The following is a 27,637-nucleotide window of genomic DNA, read 5'->3' as shown; positions in this document are numbered from 1 at the left end:
AAATGGAATGGGACGTGTATCGTACGCCTTTTCCAGTAAATCCGACATTCTGGAATTCTGAATTCTCTATACTCACGGCGGACCAACGACCAGACAGTTAGCTCGTTGAAACTCACATTTCAACTCTCTTTAGATTTGTTTTATATCTAATATCCACCGGTTGTTGATCATTAAAAGGTTAATTGTTATAAAATACGATCTACTACGTGATCCCAGGTCGGCGTAAGGTAATTTCGGATATTTTTTTATTATTGGGTTAACTGAAGCGCTCTCCAAAACATGAAACAACATCATGTCTGCGTGTAACGGAGTTAGCTAGAAAGACAAATATAGCTTGCTGGCAAGTAGCCTAGTAGAATTTGGTTAAACTATAAACTAGTTAGCTAACGTTATAGTGAGGTTGTTATTATTATGGTATTGGTCTAGATACATTTTTGTACAGAATCATTGGTGTGTAGGTAGCATCAAGGCCTAACGTTAGCTACTTATCTAAAATCAACCAAATTATAAAACGTTAACGTTAGCTAAAGTAAAGGCCATGGCATGTTTTGAAATACAATGTGCATTATAATCATAACTAACCTTACTGGCTATCATGAGTTTGATAACTATTTACTTCTATTCATTTATGGTTAGCTATTTGAATATGAACATAGCTAACGTTAACTAACGTTAGTTTAGTAAACCAGGTATCAAAAACAGATTTTGCTAATTTTAATAGGCAGGTAACGTTAGATGGCTAGGTAGCCCCCCCACCATACAATTGCATTAATGTCCTTAATACCTAATATTCAACCATTATTTATATTTTAAAAATCTCCAGAAATTACATTTATTTTAACTAAACTAAGTTACGAAATACATTGTTAACAGTACTCACTGGTGTTTTGGATTGTCAATGGAATGGCCCGTTACTACCTCTCTGTACATGAACACATGCTAGCTACCTCAATATGTGTTGATTTACAATAGTTATTTATCACTGAATAGTGTCAACTAACAAGCTAGTGCATGTAGGCTACATAATAATATTAAGTGGATCTAGAATGGGAGGTACGGATCACTTGACTCAAAAACAATCTTTTGGTATCTTGTTCAATGGTACATTTTGCATTTTAGCACAGTTTTCAAGATGGAGTACTTTCAGTACACAGCTTAAACTGTGATCATAAGGCTTTCCTCTAGCATCCCAGCTCTGACTCAACATGACTTAAAATGCATCAAAAGGATGCGGTGTGAATTGTTCGACTTGTGTATATAAAAATGCAATGACCATGTTCCTTTTCTCACTCGGCTGATTATTTACACAAGTGGAAGAATAGTTCTGTGTTCAAGTGAGGTGCTGCTGCAAGCTTTTGAAGTTATAGCCCTTTTCATTTAGGATACGTGCTAGCCTTATTATTCTGTCTGTCTCTCATTGTACTGTATATTTTGATAGTGAGTTGTATTTTCCCCAGAAAGAGAACAGATAGAAAGACAGTGTTAATCTCTAATTAGTTGGTTATGTTCCTAAGACTGCCAAGGACTCGATCTGCGCCTTCCAGTAAAACAGAAGCATACTGCTTCACATCCTTGGTTCCACAGAAATGCATTACTGACCATGTTTTTTATCGAAAGCAATCAGTTGTGGTGTTTGTGGTCTCTAGGGATTTGATGCTGTAGACATAGTAGACATAGCAGCCAATATTGGTTCCTCTACTCTGGATTTGTACTTCCTTCTCCTTATGGGACTTTGCACTTGTGTGTTTTATCACTTCTGTCTTCAGTGTGAATTCTGAGGTTGTTTGGATGTGAAGGGTCACTTTATTATACACATCATTTCTGGGGGATGTGTGGAGCCAAACCATGCAATGCATGAAACAACTGTCTTTTTTTTTTCACCTTCATTTAACTAGGCAAGTCAGTTAAGAACAGATTCTTATTGTCAATGTTAACTGCCTTGTTCAGGGACAGAACAACAGATTTTTATCTTGTCAGCTCAGTGATTTGATCTTGCAACCTTTCGTTTACTAGTCCAACGCTCTAACCACTAGGCTACCTGCTGCCCCATGTCTTTCTCATTTTTTTTTTTGTCATTTTAGCAGACGCTCTTATCCAGAGCGACTTACAGTAGTGAATGCATCCATTTCATGCATTTTTTTTGTTGTACTGCCCCCCCGTGGGAATCAAACCCACAACACTGGCATTGCAAACACCATGCTCTACCAACTGAAGGGAGATCTGCTTTAGGGCTGGGCTCTATTTTTCCTCACCTGTAGACTCTTTTATTTTCTCATAATAGCAAACCCAGTTAACTGCCTACAATGTTCCTTTAATGGGTTTGGTAGAGATGGACACTCCTTTAAGTTACGGTTGTGTTATCATTGTAATGCAGGTTGATAGGCCTGCTCAAGCTTGTCCCAGGGAACTGGACCGACTGGAGTGGCGTCATGACAACATCACAACACGATGTTACATCTAATTTGATTTAACCCCAAATCTCGAGCACATAGATGTGTCACACCTAAGGGCATTTTATAGCCTGCTCCCAGAACTGTTTCTGCTATCATGTCAACTCCTTGTATGTTTGGTATGACAGTGAATTGACATGATAGGACCAACAGATCTGGGACCAGGCTACATTTAACAGCAGTCGGATCTTAATTTGAGCCAGTTTGCTACAGCATGAAAATAATCCTGGAGCAATAGGAAATGTGAATTAATATGTGGATTATAATTAATGGCAATTTTTGGGGGGATGGGTTGATACATTTTTTTTATTTATTTGGGGTCATTCCACCTCAAAGTACAAAAACCATGATTCTGACACCCACCATCTCAGATTGTTCTGAAATTGTTTCCCTTGTTAGAAACAGATAAGATTAACATTCCTGCAACATTATTTGTGGAAATATAATTTGATCTCTGAGAAATTAAGCTAATTGATGCACCCAAATTGGCCCTTTTAAATTGATAGGATTCATATAATATTCAATAAATAAAGTACCTAACATCCGATTTGGATCAAACCTTTTTATAACAATGAGTTAGACACGAGGAATCCAAAAAACTGGTCAAAAGCCACCCACGGACACACCACGCCAATTAGTAATTGAAGCTGTTGGGTTTACAATGCCTTCAGAAAGTATTCACACCCCTTTACTTCTTCCACATGTTGTTGTGTTACACCCTGAATTTAATATGTATTAAATTGAAACAAAATACCCCATAATGTTTAAGTGGAATTATGTTTTTAGACATTTCTACAAATTAATTAAAAACGAAAGACTGAAATGTCTTGAGTCAATAACTATTCAACCCCTTTGTTACGGCAAGGCTAAATAAGTTCAGGAGTAAAAATGTGCTTAACAAGTCACATAATATGTTGCATGGACTCTCTGTGTCCAATAATAGTCTTTAACATGATTTTTTGAATGACTACCTAGTCTCTGTACCCCACACACACATACAATTATCTGTAAGACCCCTCAGTCGAGCAATGAATTTCAAACACAGATTCAACCATAAAGATCAGGAAAGTCCACCTATTGGTAGATGGGTATATATTAAAAGAAATAAAAAAATAAGACATTGGTTATTCCTTTGATCATGGTGAAGTTATTAATTACACTTTGGATGGTGTATCAATACACCCAGTCACTACAAAGATACAGGCGTCCTTCCGAACTCCGTTGCCGGAGAGGAAAGAAACCGCTCAGGGATTTCACCATGAGGCCAATGGTGACTTTCAAACAGTTACAGAGTTTAATGGCAGTGATAGGAGAACTGAGGATAGATCAATAACATTGTAGTTACTCCACAATACTAACCTAATTGGGAGTGAAAAGAAGGAAGCCTGTACAGAATAAAACATATCCCAAAACATGCATCCTGTTTGCAACAAGGCACTAAAGTAATACTACAAAAAATGTGACAAAGCAATTCACTTTTTGTCCAGAATACAACGTGTTATATTTGGGGCAAATCTAATATGACACATTACTGAGTACCATTCTCCCTATTTTCAAGAATAGTGGTGGCAACACCTCTATACTTGAAAATATGGAGAGTGGTACTCGGGCACACACTTTCTGAAGACACTGTATGTCCCATTCAACATCCTGATAATACCAGGTTCTGACCACTAGATGGTGGTGTTCCAGAGAAATAAAATAATTATCACATGGAAAAGCATCATCTAGTGCTCAGAACCTGGTAATATCACGATGTAGGCTGGGGCATAAACCTAACAACTTAATAAGATTCTACATATGTACCACTGCACTAAACACATCTGGCTATGTTCATGTGTAATGGAATAATGAAGAATCTGATCTTCATAGGCCTATCACTGTCTACTAAAAGCTCACTTCAACTTATTCACATGCATGTAATTACAGTCTGACGTTTCTCAAAACAAATATAGCAATTGAATGACATTTTAAGCAGAAGCAAGTCAAGTCATCCAAAATGTTGTGGCTCCATGTAGGAGGCTAATCATAACATCTTGTACCTTGTTAATTATTAGGCTATAGCAAGCGCTTACGAGTTCCCTCTGCTCTCTTTGTAAAGGGATGTGCACTAAGGCCTTGTGCCAGAGTTAGGCTACTGCAGGCAAATCTACTTTAGGGGAAATGGGAACAATTTGTCCGTGACATTTTTTTACTAGTGCAGCTGCTCGTTGTATATTTATGCCAGTCACAGCATTTTTTTGTAGACTTTAAATAAAACATTACATTCTCTTGTACATAGTAGTCTAGTATTTGTTGCTACTCTTTCTCGAAATTGAAGTGGCTCTGCTGAATTCAAGTCGGAACAACCACGCCGACTTGTGTCACGTCATTATAGGGTGTCTGTAACTGGCATTGTAATTTTAGGGTCTCAGGTAAATCACATGATAAATTACGTGATGGAGAGACTAAGGCTCTTTTATTCATATTTTAATTTAGTCTAATATTATCTTATTGTGTGTGTCGACAGGGAGTGCTGTTGTCTCCCATTGCCATGTATCAACTGCTGTTGCAGTAAACCACAGACTGCATCACCTGGAAGGATCTAACTAACCACCATGCCAAGTCTGTACTTCTGCATTCTGCTCCTGGGCCTGAGGGTCACAGAGAGCCAGGCCAGTGGTAAGTCTATCCAGTGAGATGGGATTAGTGTTTATAACATATTATATAAGCCTTCTAATAAGACTTTATAAAAGGTTACATGCACATAACAAGTAATAAAGCAGCATAACGTTTTATTATCAGATAATATTGATGCTCAGGACTTGATAGAGTCACTAACTGAACCGTTCTGTATTTGGGTTTTGAAACTGTCGATGGGTCTGCAGGACTCGCACCTCCACAGCAAGTGAGGCTGGATGCAGACAAGGAAACACAAAAGCTGTCGGTCACGTGGGAGGACGGCCACGCCTCCACCTTTGACGTGGAGATTCTACGCACTGAACTCATGGAGATTGTGTTGAATGTAAGTGAAGTATTACGTTTGATCAAGACTGTGTTTTAATTGAAAAGTATATTGTAACAGATCCTTATGCTTTCTTAGCGTCGGTAGGCTACATGTTCACTTGTAGTGTCTTGCTCTTCAGTCGTGTCTCTTGACTGGAGCACGTGCTATTGTCGTTGGTGGGATCTGAACCCTGGTCTCCCGCTCAGGAAACCAACGTCTTAACAATTCCACTATTTGTTTTGGTAGGAGACAGTGGGTGTAACAGAAGACCAGAGCACAGGGAAGCACCAATGGAACTGGACCTCTCCAGTACCCCTGGAGTGTACCTCTCTGTCGGTCAAAGTGCGCTCCAGAGACGGCCAAGATGTCAGCGAATGGAGTTCTCAACAGATACTTCCAGGTTGGTCTCTCTCTGCACACAGGGGGGGCTTGCAACACTCTCTATATGTTGTTCTTCCTAGAGGAGGGTAAGATTCACACAATCAGACGGGAATGAGCACATATCCGGAATCCTCCAATCAGAATTTCTGGAAAACCTGGGGATTTTGGGGAAAGTTCCTGGAATTTTGCAAAAAAAACCAGGAATATCACATTTTCACCATTATGCATTATGTACTCAGAAAACAATAGGTGTGGTGAGCTGTACATGTCCTTTGTATGGAGAGAATTGTTTTGATGCCTTTTTAGATGCCAGTAATGTCTGGTGGTTTAGGAGGATTTGATGACGATGTGAGTGGATGGGTGTGGTATGGTGTTGTGGTTGTTGCAGACCTACTGAAACTAATTGTCCCTCTGGAATAAATAAAGTCTTTTTACAGTGGGGCAGGCCTATGCCGCCAAAGTCAGGGTTTCTTCTGCATAGAAAAGTATTGGGCGTGTCGCCTAAGTGTTTTTTTTGTGGCCGCCTATGTCCAAACAGTAAAAAAAACATTCAGTGTGTGTGTGTGTGTGTGTGTGTGTGTGTGTGTGTGTGTGTGTGTGTGTGTGTGTGTGTACACACACATATATACAGTGGGGGGGAAAAGTATTTCATCCCCTGCTGATTTTGTACGTTTGCCCACTTACAAAGAAATGATCAGTCTATAATTTTAATGGTAGGTTTATTTGAACAGTGAGAGACAGAATAACAACAAAAAATCCAGAAAAACGCATGTCAAAAATGTTATAAAATTATTTGCATTTTAATGAGGGAAATAAGTATTTGACCCCTCTGCAAAACATGACTTAGTACTTGGTGGCAAAACCCTTGTTGGCAATCACAGAGGTCAGACGTTTCTTGTAGTTGGCCACCAGGTTTGCACACATCTCAGGAGGGATTTTGTCCCACTCCTCTTTGCAGATCTTCTCCAAGTCATTAAGGTTTCGAGGCTGACGTTTGGCAACTCGAACCTTCAGCTCCCTCCACAGATTTTCTATGGGATTAAGGTCTGGAGACTGGCTAGGCCACTCCAGGACCTTAATGTGCTTCTTCTTGAGCCACTCCTTTGTTGCCTTGGCTGTGTGTTTTGGGTCATTGTCATGCTGGAATACCCATCCACGACCCATTTTCAATGCCCTGGCTGAGGGAAGGAGGTTCTCACCCAAGATTTGACGGTACATGGCCCCGTCCATCGTCCCTTTGATGCGGTGAAGTTGTCCTGTCCCCTTAGCAGAAAAACACCCCCAAAGCATAATGTTTCCACCTCCATGTTTGATGGTGGAGATGGTGTTCTTGGGGTCATAGGCAGCATTCCTCCTCCTCCAAACACGGTGAGTTGAGTTGATGTCAAAGAGCTCCATTTTGGTCTCATCTGACCACAACACTTTCACCAGTTGTCCTCTGAGTCATTCAGATGTTCATTGGCAAACTTCAGACGGGCATGTATATGTATTCTTGAGCAGGGGGACCTTGCGGGCGCTGCAGGATTTCATACCTTCATGGCGTAGTGTGTTACCAATTGTTTTCTTGGTGACTATGGTCCCAGCTGCCTTGAGATCATTGACAAGATCCTCCCGTGTAGTTCTGGGCTGATTCCTCACCGTTCTCATGATCATTGCAACTCCATGAGGTGAGATCTTGCATAGAGCCCCAGGCCGAGGGATATTGACAGTTCTTTTGTGTTTCTTCCATTTGCGAATAATCGCACCAAATGTTGTCACCTTCTCACCAAGCTGCTTGGCGATGGTCTTGTAGCCCATTCCAGCCTTGTGTAGGTCCACAATCTTGTCCCTGACATCCTTGGAGAGCTCTTTGGTCTTGGCGGAGAGTTTGGAATCTGATTGATTGATTGCTTCTGTGGACAGGTGTCTTTTTTACAGGTAACAAGCTGCGGTTAGGAGCACTCCCTTTAAGAGTGTGCTCCTAATCTCAGCTCGTTACCTGTATAAAAGACACCTGGGAGCCAGAAATCTTTCTGATTGCGAGGGGGTCAAATACTTATTTCCCTCATTAAAATGCAAATCAATTTATAACATTTCTGAAATGCGTTTTTCTGGATATTTTTGTTGTTATTCTGTCTCTCACTGTTCAAATAAACCTACCATTAAAATTATAGACTGATCCTTTCTTTGTCAGTGGACAAACGTACAAAATCAGCATGGGATCAAATACTTTTTTCCCCCACTGTATATATATATATATATGTATGTATGTATGTATGTATGTATGTATGTATATATACATATATGTATGTATATATGTATGTATGTATGTATGTATGTATGTATGTAACCGATGTGAAATGGCTAGCTAGTTAGTGGGGTGCACGCTAATAGCGTTTCAATCGGTGACGTCACTCGCTCTGAGACCTTGAAATAGTTGATCCCCTTGCTCGGCAAGGGCCGTGGCTTTGGGTAGCGAGGCTTCGTGGGTGTCAGTTGTTGATGTGTGCAGAGGGTCCCTGGTTTGAGCCCAGGTAGGGGCGTGGAGAGGGACCGAAGCTATGCTGTTACATATATATATATATATATATATATATATGTATGTATGTACAGTTGAATGTGTGTGTGTGTGTTATATATATATATATATATATATATGTGTGTGTATGTACAGTTGAAGTCGGAAGTTTAGAATGATTTATTTCAGCTTTTATTTCTTTCATCACATTCCCAGTGGGTCAGAAGTTTACATACATTCAATTAGTATTTGGTAGCATTGTCTTTAAAATTTTTAACTTGGGTCAAACATTTTCGGTAGCCTTCCACAAGCTTCCGACAATAAGTTGTGTGAATTTTGGCCCATTCCTCCTGACAGAGCTGGTGTAACTGAGTCAGGTTTGTAGGCCTCTTTGCTTGCTTACACACCTCTTCAGTTCTGCCCACACATTTTCTATAGGATTGAGGTCAGGGCTTTGTGATAGCCACTTCAATACATTGACTTTGTTGTCCTTATGCCATTTTGCCACAACTTTGGAAGTGTGCTTGAGGTCAATGTCCATTTGGAAGACATATTTGCGACCAAGCTTTAACTTCCTGACTGATGTCTTCAGATGTTGCTTCAATATATCCACATAATTTTCCTACCTCATGATGCCATCTATTTTGTGAAGTGCACCAGTCCCTCCTGCAGCAAAGCACCCCCACAACATGATGCTGCCACCCCCGTGTTTCATGGTTGGGATGGTGTTCTTCGGCTTGCAAGCTTCCCCCTTTTTTCTCCAAACATAACGATGGTCATTATGGCCAAACAGTTCTATTTTTGTTTCATTAGACCAGAGGACATTTCTCCAAAAAGTATGATCTTTTGTCCCCATGTACAGTTGCAAACCGTAGTCTGGCTTTTTTTATGGCGGTTTTGGAGCAGTGGCTTCTTCCTTGCTGAGCGGCCTTTCAGGTTATTTCAATATAGGACTCGTTTTACTGTGGATATAGATCCTTTTGTACCTGTTTCCTCCAGCATCTTCACAAGGTCCTTTGCTGCTGTTCTTGGATTGATTTGCACTTTTCGCACCAATGTACGTTCATCTCTAGGAGACAGAACGCGTCTCCTTTCTGAGCGGTATGATGGCTGTGTGGTCCCATGGTGTTTATGCTGATGAACGTGGTACCTTCAGGCATTTGGAAATTGCTCCCAAGGATGAACCAGACTTGTGGAGGACTCTAATTTTTTTCTGAGGTCTTGGCTGATTTCTTTTGATTTTCCCATGATGTCAAGCAAAGAGGCACTGAGTTTGAAGGTAGGCCTTGAAATACATCCACAGGTAAACCTCCAAATGACTCAAATGATGTCAATTAGCCTATCAGAAGCTTCTAAAGCTATGACATAATTTTCTGGAATATTCCAAGCTGTTTAAAGGCACAGTCAATTTAGTGTATGTAAACTTCTGACCCACTGGAATTGTGATACAGTGAATTATAAGTGAAAAAATCTGTCTGTAAACAGTTGTTGGAAAATTACTTGTCATGCACCAAGTAGATATCCTAACTGACTTGCCAAACTATAGTTTGTTAGTTTTCATGACTCCAACCTAAGTATATGTGTGTGTATGTATGTGTGTGTGTGTGTGTGTGTGTGTGTGTGTGTGTGTGTGCGTGCGTGCGTGTGTGTGTGTGTGTGTGTGTGTGTGTGTGTGTGTGTGTGTGTGTGTGTGTGTGTGTGTGTGTGTGTGTGTGTGTGTGTGTGTGTGTAGGAAAGATAAAAGCTCGACAGGCAGGAGTATTTTTTTTGTCATGGCTTGGTGCCCATATTGATTTTGTTATGTTCAAGTCATTCAGATACCATGGCAAAAGGTGTAGAATTGCAGGTAGGCCTAATTTGCTTTAAAACAGCTATATGTTATTTCCACCGCATGGCAAAATGTGTAGAATTGCAGGAAATTTGCATTAAAACAGCTAAATAAGAGGGCCTCTTCAGTGTTCAGTCAGCGACCGTACCATTGGTGATGCCCACCACTCCATTTTGATCTCCATTTTTTTTCTTCTCCCAGGGTTTGACCTCCCGGACAACACAGACTCACAAATGTACCCAGAGGGGAAAACAGTTCCCGTGGGCAGCAACATGACGTTCTGCTGCATCGTGGAAGAGGGTCAACAGTTTGGAAGCCTGTGTTACAAAGACACATGTGTGAAAGAGAACATGCTGAGTAGGCGGACCTACGCTATCACGATGACCAATCAGGGCCCGTCCAACCCCTCCGGGACCAATGTGGTCTGCAGCAACGAGAAGAAAATGATTATCACCGGCGCTGTTGTGTTTGTGGGGTGTAAGTCCACTTTGTAGTGTTGCTTCTACTTTCTCGTACTGTCGTGTTCAATGTAGAATTCTCTACATGCAAACCCTCAAACTTTCACTAGTAGTGAATCAATCGCGGCTAAGCTGCATTGTATGTCTTATCTATTCTATGTGAATGTCTATTGGGTAAACATGTTAAGATTGTCCTTGACCATATCCCCCCCACCATCTCTAGACCCCCCTCTGCCCAGTGACTTGGTGTGTGAAACCCATGACCTGATCTCTGTGGACTGTCAGTGGTCAAAGGGCCGAGATACCTACCTGTTTGGAAAGACCCGTCAGACGTACTACACCCTGAATGGAAGGTACAGTCTTACAAGCATTCACATTTCATCCTCTATGTTTCCTGAAGGTGCAATTTTCAGAAATCACTCTGCCATTTCCTGGTTGCTAAAATTGGAATAATTCCCCTAATTTCAGTTTATGTGAGAAAACAAGCACTCGGAGTGTAGAGAATCATTGTATCATCTAAACCGCTGTGAAATATATTTTCAATAACCAAAATATTTTATTTTCAGCTGTTTGAAACTGGTGTACAAAACTGAAAGTAAAAGACGCAAAAACTAAACTTAAGCATGGGAAGCAGAGAAATAGTGCACATAGATTCTTAGACTTGTTTTCAATGTGAATAACAGATCTATAACTCACATTTCTATGTGAATTTGGTTGGGTCGCCCAAAAAAGTTACATATTGCAGCTTTAGATATGTCTGTGTTGCAAATGGCCTCTAGTCAAAAGTAGTACACTGTATAGGGAATAGGATGTATTTTAGGACTTGTACCTATTGCATAACTTGGCTATTAGAGGGGGGGGAAAAAATTACATTTACATTTTAGCAGATGCTCTTATCCAGAGCGACTTACAGTAGAGTGCATACATTTTTATTACATTTTAAATACTGGCCCCCCGTGGGAATCGAACCCACAACCCTGGCGTTGCAAGCGCCATGCTCTACCAACTGAGCTACATACTTCCAATAATGTCTACTTTCATCCCTTTTCATTGCCATTGGAATGTTCAGGAACTGCCCAAAAGCCAGGAACAGCAACATGCGTTGTGGTTTGGAGCAGTGGGATGGGAACTGGACCCTAGTCGCACGCAACCTTCTGGGCGAGTTCAGGCTTACAGACGCAGCCGAGCTGGGTCACAGAGGTCAGTGCTGCTGTTCGATACAGTCTCATTATTACTAAATATTATTAATATTAGATGACTATGTAAACCTCAATACAACAAGTCCACAGCATCAGCAGTGCTGCAGAGCAAGGTTTTATACACTCTTTTGAATGTGATGTTTTTGCCAGTCCGCCCAGTAGCCCCTGTGAATTTGACCACCCCAGAGGTCTATAGCTGGAATGCCAGTGTGGGTTGGCTCTGGAAGTATAATGGTTACGAGAGGCTGTCCCTTATCTGCCAGGTGCAACGGACCAGCCACTTGAACAGCAGCACGGTGAGTGGACTTAAAGGGGATTATTTATCCAATATACATGTTTGGGTTACATTAAAGGACAAGTTTGTTGGTTTCTTTTTTTGCGAATTCACTTGGTTTTGAGAAACTTACCCCACCAGCTAAGTGAAATCACAAAACAGGTGTCTGTCTGGGCACTTTTATAACATGCCATTTACATCAAATGAAGATTTGGTTGAAAAAAGCAAACAGGTCCTTTTAATCTTACCTTGAGTTGTGTCTGTAAGCCAGTAGTGACAGCATCCACAATAATATGTTGTTTACCTTTGCTACAGGCAGTATCTAGCATGATTTAGCATCATCCTCAAAAATGGATGTAATCCAATATCCCTGATGTTACCAAACGTCCTCACAAATGTGTGTGATCCATTTTTGGAATGTTATTTAAATGATAAGGGAGTACAGAGAGTAAGGAAGTTAAGAGTTAGACATTTAAGGGGGAAATTGGAACATCTCAAACGATTCGACCACTACCGCCTTTATTCAGTTCTATTTGAACAAGGCAGTGACCATGAAAACATGTAGGAAAGGATCATGTGAATAGGTATATGACATTTAAATAATTTATTGTATGCTTATGGCTTTGTGTTGTCTTAAAAAAAAAAACATAAAACGAATCTAGCAAACCTACACTGGTTACGGACTGAACACAGTGGTACTGAAGGACCTGCAGCCCGATGAAAAGTACAGCGTTAAGGTTCGCTGTGGATCCCAGAAGAACTTCTGGAAATGGGGAGAGTGGAGTTTGCCGCTGAGTTTCCATACCAAAATGGACCGTAAGCACACACCCCTGTCATTGGAGATATTTTTGTGAACATTATTTTATTTAAATATAAATAGTGGTATTGAGATGAAATGCTATACAGAGGTATACACTGACAGAGATTATATATAAATCATACAAAACATCTATAAGAAATGCAACAATCGCAGTAACATTTAACTCTGAAATGAGACTTGACATTCCATTGACTAGGAGCTGCCTTTGACCTAGTCATGACGCATTGATATGTTTGGTTACATGGCATTGCTGTTTCCACACATACTGCTTTCATTAGACAATAAGGAAAACACTGAAATACAGAACTAAACACTTTTTTTAAAGATGGAATTCTGCAGTGGGGGAAACGACGCCACTAGTGGCTCCACTACCGTTGTTATTGTTTTTGTTTTGTTGAGGAAGCAGAGCTGGGGAGCATGGTGCATCATGGTAAAACATGTTGCAGTACATATACTGCTGTTCTGTCACGCATGTCAGAGGGGAAAAAACAGTGTTCATTATTTGCAGTAACTTCTGTGTTGTAATGTCGCCAACGGCCGTGGCAGTTTCACCATTAAGGATTACCAGCTTTAAAGCTCTGTTTGTTTTCTCCTGCGCCAGGCCCGGTGGCTCCTGACATATGGCTGTGGATGGACAGCGACAACCTAGGCCGTGTTTTGTGGAAAGTGAGTACTACCTAGCTGCTTATCATAATATTCTGGGTTTCTGTGTGTGTGAGTGGTCATGTGAGAAAGTAGCTACAATACTAAGGGCCTTTTTCTAGACTAGTCCTGGATTTAAAAGTACTTTCAATAGAAATACTCCATTAAGCATATTGTTTTTGTCTAGCACGAGCCTTAATCTGTGTCTGCAAAACTGTTCCTAAATGTACTTCTCACCGGCTATGCATTTCTCCTTAAGCCTCTAACAAAGAGCGAGAGCCACGGCCAGATCAGCGATTATGAAGTGATCCTGTGGAGCCCCGAGGAGAACAGCCAACAGACTCTCACCCTCCCCCAGAGCGTGTATAGTCTCCCCATCAACGTGACTGACCGCGGGAGTAAAGTCACGGTCACGGTCACCGCTCGGAATCCTGCAGGAGTCTCCCCCCCAGCGAACATTGTCATCCCCAGACACTTGCCAGGTAAGAATGGGGGGGGAAACGGGTCGTCATCCCCAGACACTTACCAGGTAAGAATGGGGGAAAACGGGTCGTCATCCCCAGACACTTACCAGGTAAGAATGGGGGGAAACGGGTCGTCATCCCCAGACACTTACCAGGTAAGAATGGGGGGGGGAAACGGGTCGTCATCCCCAGACACTTACCAGGTAAGAATGGGGGGAAACGGGTCGTCATCCCCAGACACTTACCAGGTAAGAATGGGGGGGGGAAACGGGTCGTCATCCCCAGACACTTACCAGGTAAGAATGGGGGAAAACGGGTTGTCATCCCCAGACACTTACCAGGTAAGAATGGGGGGGAAACGGGTCGTCATCCCCAGACACTTACCAGGTAAGAATGTGGGAAAAGGGTCGTCATCCCCAGACACTTACCAGGTAAGAATGGGGGGGGAAACGGGTCGTCATCCCCAGACACTTACCAGGTAAGAATGGGGGAAAACGGGTCGTCATCCCCAGACACTTACCAGGTAAGAATGTGGGAAAAGGGGGGCCGAATTCAGCGTCTCAGAATAGGACTCCGGATCTACGATCAGTTTGGCTTTTGAAATCATCAATGATAGGGCACTCGTGCTCTGAGCCGCTTTATGAATACTTACCTTGGCTCCTTTACACATGTAACTTTAAAAGTGATGCATGTTGGGAAAACTAGGGCTCTTGGACTGAGACTGAACTCTGACTATCTTTTAGATGCAGAGGACACCACCATCTCCAAGGTCGCATTCAATGGCAGTGGGTTTCCCCTGTCCTGGGTGGCCCATGCTAACGCTAGCTGTGGCTACGTGGTGGACTGGTACAACACTAGCTGCACACAGGACTGCAACGTGGAGTGGACCAGGGTGGCAGCGGACAACACCAACACCATGGTTCAATCCGGTGAGTCTGGGATGAGAACCTTTTTTTTTTCAAGTTTACATAATCGATGTAGTGTGTGACTGGCCCATCTGCATTTGCCAGAAAGCCAGTGTATCACGGAGTGTGTCTCAATAAATACTTTTTTCTCCTTCGCAGGTAACTTTTTTGCAGGAGTGAGATACACGTTTTCTTTGTATGCCTGTTCATCGGAGTCCACTGTGTTGCTAGAGAGGTGGCATGGGTACATGCAGGAACTGGGTAGGTTGGCTGGCAATTGAATGACTGCAATTGAGCATATTGTATTTGTCTTTTCTGGGAAATTTTACTCCAAAAAACACATTTCAGTATTTTGTTCGTTAATACACTATGCTTGGTTAAAACCTCTTTGCGCTAGACGTGTCTCAAGCGCCCCACCTCGACAACATCCGGTGAAATTGCAGAGCGCCAAATTCAAATGACAGAAATTGTAATATTAAACTTTCATGAAAATACAAGGGTCATACATCAATTAAAAGATAAACTTCTTGTTATTCCAGCCGTGTTGTCAGATTTCAAAAAGGCTTTACGGCGAAAGCACACCATGCGATTATCTGAGGGCAGCGCCCCGCATACAAAAGTATTAAAAACATTTTCCAACCAAGCAGATGCATCGCAAAAGTCAGAAATAGCAATAAAATAAATCCCTTACCTTTGAAGATCTTCATCTGGTTGCAATCACAAGGGTCCCTGTTACATAACAAATGGTCCTTTTGTTCGATAAAGTCCTTCTTTATATCCCAAAAAGGTATGTTTATTTGGCGCGCTTCATTCAATAATCCACCGGTTTCCCCTCGTTCAAAATGCATACAAAATGAATCCCAAACGTGACCAATAAACTTGGTCCAAACTAGATGTCGACCGATTAATCGGAATGGCCGATTAATTAGGGCCGATTTCAAGTTTTCATAACAATCTGTAATCGGCATTTTCGACACCGATCATGGCCGATTACATTGCACTCCACGAGGAGACTGAGTGGCAGGCTGACTACCTGTTATGCGAGTGCAGCAAGGAGCCAAGGTAAGGTGTTAGCTAGCATTAAACGTATCTAATAAAAAACTACCAATCTTAACATAATCACTAGTTAACTACACATGGTTGATGATATTACTAGTTTATATAGCTTGTCCTGCGTTGCATATAATTGATGCGGTGCCTGTTAATTTATCATTGAATCACAGCCTACTTCGACAAACGGGTGATGATTTAACAAGCGTATTCGCGAAAAAAAAGCGCTGTCGTTGCACCAATGTGTACCTAACCATAAACATCAACGCCTTTCTTAAAATCAATACACAAGTATATATTTTTAAACCTGCATATTTAGTTAATATTGCCTGCTAACATGAATTTATTTTAACTAGGGAAATTGTGTCACTTCTCTTGCATTCTGTGCAACAGAGTCAGGGTATATGCAGCAGTTTGGGCTGCCTGGCTCATTGCGAACTGTGAAGACTATTTCTTCCTAACAAAGACAGCCAACTTCGCCAAACGGGGGATGATTTAACAAAAGCGCATTTGCGGAAAAAGCATTATCGTTGCACGAATGTACCTAACCATAAACATCAATGCCTTTCTTAAAATCAATACACAGAAGTATATATTTTTGAACCTGCATATTTAGTTAAAAGAAATTCATGTTAGCAGGCAATATTAAACTAGAGAAATTGTGTCACTTCTCTTGCGTTCATTGCACGCAGACTCAGGGTATATGCAACAGTTTGGGCCGCCTGGCTCATTGCGAAGTAATTTGCCAGAATTTTACGTAATTATGACATAACATTGAAGGTTGTGCAATGGGACAGGAATATTTAGATTTATGAATGCCACCCGTTAGATAAAATACGGAACGGTTCCGTATTTGAATGAAAGAATAAACGTTTTATTTTCGAAATGATAGTATCCGGATTTGACCATATTAATGACCTAAGGCTCGTATTTCTGTGTGTTATTATGTTATAATTAAGTCTATGATTTGATATTTGATAGAGCAGTCTGACTGAGCGGTGGTAGGCAGCAGCAGGCTCGTAAGCATTCATTCAAACAGCACTTTCGTGCGTTTGCCAGCAGCTCTTCATTGCGCTGTTTATGACTTCAAGCCTAATCAACCTCCGAGATTAGGCTGGTGTAACCGATGTGAAATGGCTAGCTAGTTAGCGGGGTGCGCGCTAATAGCGTTTCAAACATCACTCGCTCTGAGACTTGGAGTAGTTGTTCCCCTTGCTCTGCAAGGGCCGCGGCTTTTGTGGAGTGATGGGTAACGATGCTTCGAGGGTGGCTGTTGTCGATGTGTTCCTGGTTCGGGGCGAGGAGAGGGACGGAAGCTATACTGTTACACTGGCAATACTAAAGTGCCTATAAGAACATCCAATAGTCAAAGGTATATGAAATACAAATGGTATAGAGAGAAATAGTCTTATAATTCCTATAATAACCTCAACCTAAAACCTCTTACCTGGGAATATTGAAGACTCATGTTTAAAGGAACCACCAGCTTTCATATGTTCTGAGCAAGGAACTTAAACGTTAGCTTTCTTACATGGCACATATTGCACTTTTACTTCTCCAAAACTTTTTTGCATTATTTAAACCAAATTGAACATGTTTCATTATTTATTTGAGGCTAAATTGATTTGGTTGATGTATTATATTAAGTTAAAATAAAAATGTTTATTCAGTATTGTTGTAATTGTCATTATTACAAATAAATAACTAAAATGGGGGAAAAAATTGGCCGATTAATCGGTACCATCCTGTTTTGGTCCTCCAATAATCGGTATCGGTATCGGCGTTGAAAAATCATAATCGGTCGACCTCTAGTCCAAACATGTCAAACAACATTCGTAATCAATCCTCAGGTACCCCAATATGTAAATAAACAAAATTTAAGACGGAAAATAGTATATTCAATTCCGGAGATAAATAACCAAGTGCGCGCCCTCACCGGAGTGCTTCACAATCATTTTCCAACCAAGCAGATGCATCACGAAAGTCAGAAATCGCTTACCATTGAAGATCTTCATCTTTTTTGCAATCCCAAATGTCCCAGTTACACAATGAATGGTGGTTTTGTTCGATAAAGTGCTTCTTTATATCCCAAAGATGTCAGTTTATTTGGCGCGTTTGATTCAGAAATACACCTGTTCTAACTCGCCCAACATGCCTGCAAAGGAATGTAAAAAGTAACCTGTAAACTTGGTCCAAACATTTCAAACCGTTTCTAATCCAACCTCAGGTACCCTAATATGTAAATAATTGATCAAATTTAAGACGGAATAAACTGTTTCCAATACCGGAGAAAAACACATTCACGTGCACCAAAATACTAGAGTCCTTCTGAGTGACACTTAGAAAGAATACGAATACTTCTTCATTTAAAAAAAATAAACATTGAACAATTTCTAAAGACTGTTGACATCTAGTGGAAGCCATAGGAACTGCAATCTGGGTCCTAATAATTCTGCTTTCTTATAGAAAAGCATTGGAAAGTCGAATGACCTCAACAACAACAAAAATCTAGGATGTATTGTCCTCGGGGTTTCGCCTGCCAAATCAGTTCTGTTATACTCACAGACATTATTTTAACAGTTTTAGAAACTTTTGAGTTTTCTATCCAATACTACCATGCATATGCATATCCTAGCTTCTGGGCCTGAGTAACAGGCACTTTACTTTGGGCACCTCAGCCATCCAAACTTCCGAATACTGCCCCCTATCCCTAAAAAGTTTAATTATATATTAAATTGCTTAGATCATAGGAATCACTGTGCTGCCATATTTATATACCTATCCAAGGCCTTAGATACTGTCGACCATCCCCTACTCATTCAACGGTTGTCTAAAATGGGCCTCGACCAGTCGTCTTGCAAGTGGTTTGGGAACTATCTGTCAGACAGGAGACCATGTGTGCTTTCTGATGGTGTCAAGTTACCTCGATATTACTAAAGGTGTCCCGCAGGGGTCGATTTTGGGACCTGACCTCTTTACTATTTATTTAAATAATATTGGGCTATTTGCAAAGACCTGTAACATTCCTCAGTATGCAGATCACACTTATGTACTCTATTGTCCCTACGGCTGACTAGGCTATGTTGAAGCTGCACTCAGATTTCGTCTCTTGTTGATTTAAAATTGTTACTTAATGCGGGAAAAATGAAATGTTATGTTTTTTCATACGAATGAGCTAGTTAAGAAGCAGAGATTTAAAGTAGGCTTCTTTTATAGAAATAGATCGTGCCTCTCCCTAAACAGCAGGAAGCAGATTGTACAGTCAACTTTCCTGCCTGTTCTTGACTATATGGTGACACTATTTATTGGAATGCAGAAGCCACTACTCTTAAACCTTTGGATGCCGTCTACCATAGTGCCCTTCGTTTTATCACAGGAGACAGTTTTAATATGCATCACTGCATCCTGTATCAAAAGATTGACTGGTCATCATTAATGTCCCGTAGAGCGTTCCATTACTCCATTTTTGTTTACAAAGCTCTACTACCCAAGTTTCCAACCTACCTCACTTCACTGTTAAAATATAAAAACATGAGTTATCAAACACGTTCACAGGGATGGTTAACTCTCAAGGTTCCACTAGTTAGTATTGATCTACAGTGGCAAGAAAAAGTATGTGAACCCTTTGGAATTACCTGGATTTCTGCATAAATTTGACATAAAATGGTGTTCATGGGAGGACACCATGGAAAAAGCCACTGCTGTCCAAAAATAACATTGCTGCACGTCTGAAGTTCGCAAAAGAGCACCTGCTGGCAAAATATTCTGCGGACAGATGAAACTAAAGTGGAGTTGTTTGGAAGGAACACACACCACTATGTGTGGAGAAAAAAATGTACAGCACACCAACATCAAAACCTCGTCCCAACTGTAAAGTATGGTGGAGGTAGCACCATGGTTGGGGCTGCTTTGCTGCCTTAGGGCCATGACAGCTTGCTATCATCGACGGAAAAATGAATTCCCAAGGTTATCAAGACATTTTGCAGAAGAATGTAAGGCTGTCTGCCAATTGAAGCTCAACAGAAGTTGGGTGATGAAACAGGACAGTTTGGGCAGTTTAGGACTTCGATGTTGAGTGGATTTAATGAGAATTCATTGTATTTGTGGTGTTTGAAGTTGTAGTATTGATTCTGTATGTCATTTTTATGGATAATTTAGAATTTGTGGAATTGATCTCCTCAGGGTAGCATTGTAAATGAGACCCTGGTCTCAATGGGTTCCCCTGAATAAATAAAAATAAAATAAAAAACACATATGGTCTCAACAGTTTAAGATTAATTAAAAAGTGTGCTGATGAAGGGTTTTGCGTCATATGATGCATTTTCTATTACCACACTTTCCTTCTATGTACTAAAAGTGCTCTATCTACCGTAGCAAACCTGACGGCTGACATGTACAAGTGGACTAATGAACAAAATACTCAAATATGTTTTGAGTGAACTATTCCTTTAAATATCTCCTTGTCACATCTGACCCTCCCTCTCCCCTCCTTTGCAGTCCCATCTCGGACCGTCCCCAGGCTGTCACCCAACCAGGAGGGCTCTGACGTCCAGCTGACCTGGGATCAGATTCCACTGGAGCATCAGAGAGGCTTCATCCTGGGATATACCGTCTACCTGACCAATGCATCCCACCTCACACTACTGGGTAACCCTTCAGACTTACCCTACTGGGTAATTCTTCGAAATAGCCCCAGGGCCTGGATTTATAAACGTCTCAGAGTAGGAGTGCTGATCTAGGATCAGACCCCCCCCGTCTAATGTTATTCATTACGATATAAATCAAATAAATATAAAAGGCTAAACTGATCCTAGATCAGCTCTCCTACTGTAGGACACTTTAGGAATTTGTGTCATTCAGTTAAATCATTGACAGAATGCTGGTCTGAGCTAGCTAGGTCCCAAGGCTGTAATCAGAAAAACTCTGCCTCACACTATGGATTACAGAGCTGGGCCATATGGACAAAATCGATATCGCGATAAATTGACACATTTATGGCGATAAGGATAAATCTGCGATAAATCTGCGAGCAAATAGAATGGCATCAAACCATGTGTTTGATTCCGCTCTAGTCCAGTCCTCCCCAATTAAGGTGCCACCAACCTCCTGTGACATACATACATACATACATACATACATACATACATACATACATACATACATACATACATACATACATACATACATACATACATACATACATACATACATACATCTCTCCCTCAACAAGGACATATCAGTGGGCTGTGTTTAAGCCTCTCATCTAGAGGAACTCACCAGTGTTAACCATGGACAACATCTATGTTTCCTCTCTCTGATTGACAGCCAACATCACAGATCCACAGCTCACCAACCACACAGTCAGGAACCTGGTCCTAGGTTCCTACAAGTTCACTGTCAAGGCCTACACCGCAGCAGGGGAGGACGGAGGCGCCATAGTGTCCATCTCACTGGAGCCCTACAGTATGTTCTGTCAACATTCTCTCACAGTTCTCACAGCCGTTTTAAGGCTTCACTGTATGTTCTGTCAATGTTCTCACAGCCGTTTTTAGGCCTCACAGTTTTACAGTATGTTCTGTCAATGTTCTCACAGCTGTTTCTATGCCTCAGTTTTTTACAGTATGTTCTGTCAATGTTCTCACAGCTGTTTCTATGCCTCAGTTTTTTACAGTATGCTGTCAATGTTCTCACAGCTGTTTCTATGCCTCAGTTTTTTACAGTATGCTGTCAATGTTCTCACAGCTGTTTCTATGCCTCAGTTTTTTACAGTATGTTCTGTCAATGTTCTCACAGCTGTTTCTATGCCTCAGTTTTTTACAGTATGCTGTCAATGTTCTCACAGCTGTTTCTATGCCTCAGTTTTTTACAGTATGCTGTCAATGTTCTCACAGCTGTTTCTATGCCTCAGTTTTTTACAGTATGCTGTCAATGTTCTCACAGCTGTTTCTATGCCTCAGTTTTTTACAGTATGCTGTCAATGTTCTCACAGCTGTTTCTATGCCTCAGTTTTTTACAGTATGCTGTCAATGTTCTCACAGCTGTTTCTATGCCTCAGTTTTTTACAGTATGCTGTCAATGTTCTCACAGCTGTTTCTATGCCTCAGTTTTTTACAGTATGCTGTCAATGTTCTCACAGCTGTTTCTATGCCTCAGTTTTTTACAGTATGCTGTCAATGTTCTCACAGCTGTTTCTATGCCTCAGTTTTTTACAGTATGCTGTCAATGTTCTCACAGCTGTTTCTATGCCTCAGTTTTTTACAGTATGCTGTCAATGTTCTCACAGCTGTTTCTATGCCTCAGTTTTTTACAGTATGCTGTCAATGTTCTCACAGCTGTGTCTATGTCTCACTGTTCTACAGTATGTTCTCTCACATTTGTTTGTTGTACTCTTGGATTAGAATTGATCAGTGCTGTAAGTAATGTGTTATTATTTGACTGCTAGTATGTGTAGCAGTCATTCTGTGAGTTTCATGGCAGTGGTTTTAGTCTGCTCCGATTGAACCAGGATGCAAAGATATGTAAAAAGAGTTTTATTTCTCCAGCACAGCACCATGGCATCTCTAATATTTCCCTTTCTTTCCTGTAGCCTATTGGCTGATCATGGAGATCCTGGTTGCTCTGGGCGCCATGACCTGTCTCCTCATCGTCATCACCATCGCTTGCTACAGGAAGAGGAAATGGTAGGCTCGTGTTTCTCACTGCTTTGGCAGAGTCAAAAGGAGTAAGTTGAAGTTGCCCATAGAGACGCTGATCTTGGGTCACCTTTGCATTTACCGGCCATTAATGGTTATAAAGCCATCGGATTGTGGGAGGGGAAGCTGATCCCATATCTGAACCTAGAGGGAACTTCACCCCGGAGCCAGTAAAAACTAAATCACCAACACCAGATTGTCTGTTATAATTAAGCAATAAGTCCCGAGGAGGTGTGGTATATGGTCAATATACCACGGCTAAGGGCTGTTCTTATGCACGGCGCAAAGCAGAGTGCCTGGGTACAGCGCTTAGCTGTGGTATATTGGCCATATCACAAACCCCCGAGCAGTAAAAATAAATGTTTTACATACCCATGGTATACGGTCTGATATACCACGGCTTTCAGCCAAATCAGCATTCAGGGCTCGAACAACCCAGTTTATAAACAGAGAATAACGTTCTGTTTTTTGTTTTTCATGAAAAGGGTGAAGAAGGCCTTCTACCCTGAGATTCCAGAACCCAAGCTACCAGGAGAATGGGGGATAACACAGGTAAGCTCTCTGTTCTTATCCTATCAGTGTGGCCTAATCCCTTCTAGTCACTGGGTTCTCTTTCTCCATCTTCACCATCTTGTGGAAAACATGATGCCAGGCACAGGACTAATGTGTGTTTGTTTCCAGGGGACGTTGGACGTGAAGCCCTCGCCCCACAGCATGGTGCACATCGTGGAGGACTCTGTGTGGGACTCCAGCAAGGAAGCTCTAGTGACCGTTCCCGAGGAGGATGAGGAGGGTACAGGCGACGAGGCGGCCGACACCGACGAGCCCGCCTCGCTTCGCTACTACAACCAGGTGGTGGAGGAAGGCTCCTCCTCCCAGCGTCGTCCTCATGCTTCCGACTCCTCAGCCTCCTCCACCGGCTCCATGGATTCAGGACACACCGACGTTACCTACACCGGCATCCAGACCTCGGCCTGCTCCCTGGCCCCGATGGCCCATTTCCAGCCTCAGCCTGATGCATCCCAAGGCGTTGGCGGTGGAGGTTACCGGCCCCAAATGCAGTCTGCATCATGCCCCGAGGAGCCCCAAACTGGCCCTGAGGAGCACCTTCAGCCCCCTGAGGGCTCTTTTGGAGGGTACCAGCCCCAGTGCTCCTGGAAACAGGACTCTCCCGAGGCTGATGGCGACGGCGGCGGCTTGGACCAAGCCTGCCTGGGCAGCCCTACCTCTGTCACCTCCTCCCAGTTCCTGCTCCCTTATGATACCTCAGAGGAGGGCAAGGAGCACCCGTCATCAGCAAGCACCTGGTTCCACAATCTCCTGACGGGCAAACCCTGAGGCAGCCCAGTGTCATGACGACGAGTCATGAGCTTCACGCCCAATTCGCCACTGCCTTCTCTCACCTTCCCAACCGGCATTTGTTGATGTTACAATACACATTTCAATGTTATGTTTCTAAGCTCATGTTGGTGTGAATTTACAAATGGACACTTAAGAGAACACTAATTACACTAATCCTAGTTTTGCTGGACTGCATTTGTGGAGATTGAGCAGTTTGTGCTACTGAAAGGCATTATCGTTCAAAGAAAGTTGACAGCATTTTCTAAAACATATGCCCTGAAAATCACCGTGACGTCTGCTACACATACTAGCAGTTAGATTCTAACATTATTAATGAAAAGGTCTGAATTACTTATTGTTGTCCTCTGGAACTTTCTGGAAATAGCAAATATTCACTGAAATAAGCTAGTAGTATATGGAAAAATGTACTATCGTGTTATATTTTGTTGTGTATTTTTGTGTTTTCGTTCCAAGCCAGGGGCATCAGAAGGTGCCCTTGCTAAATGTGGAAGATAAGTTAGTTCCCCCCCATTGTTTTAAGTATGCATTTGAAAAACACCACTTTTCACTTGCACATTCTAAGATATAACACAATTTTTTCTGTGTTTTGCATGGTTGTATTGTTAGATATATTCCAGATCTGTTGGGCCTCCACCATTGAACTGTTGATTGTTCTACAGCCCTTTACCAAATCACGTCTTGACAGTTTAAACAAACATAAGTGTTGCCTTGAAAATGTTGTGCTTCCAATCATTTTGGCCTGTTTCGACAAACCTTTTTTGCCTTGTAAATAGATAGATATGGGGTATCAAAACAACTGAACACATTATGCAGAATTGCATCATGGGATCTGGAGTTTACCCTCCAATGGAGTGGGATATGGATATAGAGGTAGTCCTCCATAATAGTGCATTGCAGGCTTGGGGTCAATTTCAATGTAGTCAATTCAGGAAGTAAACTCAAATTGCAATTAAAACATTTCCTCAATGCTTTTCAACAAAAAGGAATTGGACTTTTCTGTTTACTTCCTGAATTAAAGCGGAATTGACCCCAAGCCTAGCGCAGTTTAAAAATGGATTATTGGCCAACGGTTTTACTTTGAAATAGTGATTAACACTATTTTTGGCATTATTCAGACATACTACATATGCCTATGGAATTGTTACTGTGAAGTGAAGACACATGCCCTACGTAAATACAGGCTTGGGAGTTATTGTTGGTAGAGGAACAGCTGTTCTAAGTTAGCCTGGATCGCTAGTTGAAGTGGTTGCAGTGGATTTGCTGTGAGTGCCTGTTGATGTGTTTCAGGGAGATCCAGATGAACGTGTGTATAGTGTATTATAAACTGGGTGGTTCGAGCACTGAATGCTGATTGGCTGAAAGCCGTGGCATATCAGGTTATGACAAAACATTACTTTTCACTGCTCTAATTACGTTGGTAACCAGTTTATAATAGCAATAAGGCAGCTCGGAGGTTTGTGGTATATGACCAATATACCACGGCTAAGGGCTGTGTGCAGGCACTCCGCGTTGCGTCGTGCGAAGAACAGCCCTTAGCCGTGGTACATTAGCTACCCCCTGGGGCCTTATTGCTTATAGTATAGTATTTCCTGGGTTGTTGTCAGAGAATACAGGACAATCTGGGAGCTGGTGTCAAACTTTCCAGCGAACATTGATATCTTGTCGTAGCCTGGTCCCAGATCTGTTTATGCACTTGCCAGCTCCATTGACAAGGAGCTTGGCATGATGTCACTCTTCCATTTTCTGAGCACCTCCAGCAACAAAGCTTTGAGTACTACTGTGACATATGTAGAAGGTTAATAGATTAACCATAATGAATGGTTTTAATAGACACGCTCCTCTGAAGTTGTCTTCAGTGTTAGAGACTAACCTAATGCTATGCGTTAACATTTTGTTGATTTTGTTTAACTCTGCACTTTTCCTCTTTCTCGGAAGTTAGTTACTTTTCTTTTTATATATCGTAAATTGTGTATTTCCTATCTTCTGTCTCGACTCTGTTCTGGAGTTCTAGAAGTCTAGGTTTTTGTTGGGGGGGGTCAACAGACAATGTATCCATCTTGTTAGGTCTGTTACGTTACAGGGTTTGAATCAAGCCATATCACTCACTCTGATGCAAGATATGTATTTGTCCAAACAGTCCTTGTAATGGCATTACTGACAGCTTCAGCTTGCTTGGGTTGTGTTGTAGGGATTTATAGTGATAGGAATGGTGATGTCTGCTAATGGCTTCTTGTTTTGCCTGTAAGTTTGTGCATGTTGTATAAGCTATTAACCATTTAAGAGTGGAATTTCCTTCAACATCAATATAAGGAAGATATATACTAAATATGTACACACTAATAATGACATTGTGCTTGACTCATGTCTTTCAGAAAAGGATGCAGCTCTTATTCTTAACACTGAAAATGCTTGGTTTGGTTATGCCCCAAATGGTACCCAATTCACTATATAGTACACTGCTCTACATAGGGAGTAGAGGCACACAGTGGAGGTTTCATAATACCCATAAAACCTAGCAGTAAAACAGGGAAATAGTTCTAATCGTTTTTCCACCATTCATTTTTCCCGTAGTGGATTTTAGAAACAATTAAAATAAGGGCTGTGTTTAACGTAGGCTTACCCTGGTGTGACGTTTTAATAACCATGCAAATCTCTGTCGGACAAGGTGACTCATCAATATATTCGTCAAAATGTACTCTCAGATTTCGAAAATACTAATTAGCATCAAAGTAGATATCATACAAAACTACAAATCCCTGCAAGCTCTTGCATGTCGTCTCTATAAAAGTGGCACAAGACAGTTCACAGAATTTACCATTTAAAGAAATGTAGCAAATTTATTCATTACTACATTTGGCTTAATCCAGAGATTCTTAACTTTGCCTCGATTCGGCGGTCTCGTCCAGATCATCATGGCATTTGTAGTTAGCCACATTAGCAGCTAATTAGCATTTCATTTTGGGTGGGTGAATATGTTGATAAAAGTCACCTTGTCCTAAAGAGATTTACACAGTTATCAAAACGTCCCACAAGGGTAAGCCTACACGAAACACAGCCCTTATTTTAAGTGTTTCTAAAATCTACCATGGGAAAAATTAATGGTGTAAACATGTTTGGAACCATTTCCCTGTTTTGACCGCCAGGTTTTATGGGTATTATGACTCATAATGTGGTACTCTATAGGGTCCCATTTTGGGAAGCAGCCTTGGTTTATTGGAGAAAAACACTGAACATTTCTTCAGGAAGATTATCAACTGATCAAAATTAGAACACTACTTGTAAACACTGCTAAGTGCTAACACTGCAATGTAACCTGTTTTTAAGGCAATAAAGAAATTAAAACCTCTCTTACTGTCAATTATTTTACAACAAGAAACTCAGACATATATATTGTATTTCAGAAAGGTACAATTGGGTGTAATACTGAAGTATGTATCAAAGGTCACCGTTTCTACCTGTTGATTTATCAGTTTAAATGGCTTCCTTTTGCAAATGTTTACCTGTATGTTACATGCATGGCTACATATTGCTATTGGTGCAATCAATCACTACAGGGCAGCTTTGGCAGGCTATTTTTTGTGAACAAAACAATGATTACTCAAGGAGCTGCTGATTCAGTCACAAGCACA

At 41.4% G+C, this 27,637-nt stretch overlaps 1 protein-coding gene across 1 annotated transcript; it reads left to right on the top strand.

Annotated features, from left to right (window-relative positions):
* Window positions 1–27,354, top strand: lifra (LIF receptor subunit alpha a). The gene is made up of 18 exons (XM_014172648.2): window positions 1–227; window positions 4,960–5,111; window positions 5,318–5,454; window positions 5,683–5,836; window positions 10,344–10,619; window positions 10,824–10,953; window positions 11,670–11,800; window positions 11,950–12,095; window positions 12,736–12,889; window positions 13,495–13,559; window positions 13,795–14,017; window positions 14,743–14,928; window positions 15,064–15,165; window positions 20,452–20,601; window positions 21,280–21,417; window positions 22,541–22,634; window positions 23,132–23,198; window positions 23,328–27,354. Exons 2-18 carry the CDS (start codon window positions 5,048–5,050, stop codon window positions 23,982–23,984), a joined length of 2,874 nt encoding a protein of 957 aa, XP_014028123.1. The 5' UTR covers window positions 1–227; window positions 4,960–5,047; the 3' UTR covers window positions 23,985–27,354.
* The last annotated feature ends 283 nt before the right edge of the window (window positions 27,355–27,637 follow it).

The sequence above is a fragment of the Salmo salar genome, chromosome ssa24, assembly GCF_905237065.1.
Source record: "Salmo salar chromosome ssa24, Ssal_v3.1, whole genome shotgun sequence".
In the NCBI taxonomy this organism is placed as follows: Eukaryota; Metazoa; Chordata; class Actinopteri; order Salmoniformes; family Salmonidae; genus Salmo; species Salmo salar.
This window is presented reverse-complemented; position numbering and strand designations above follow the sequence as displayed.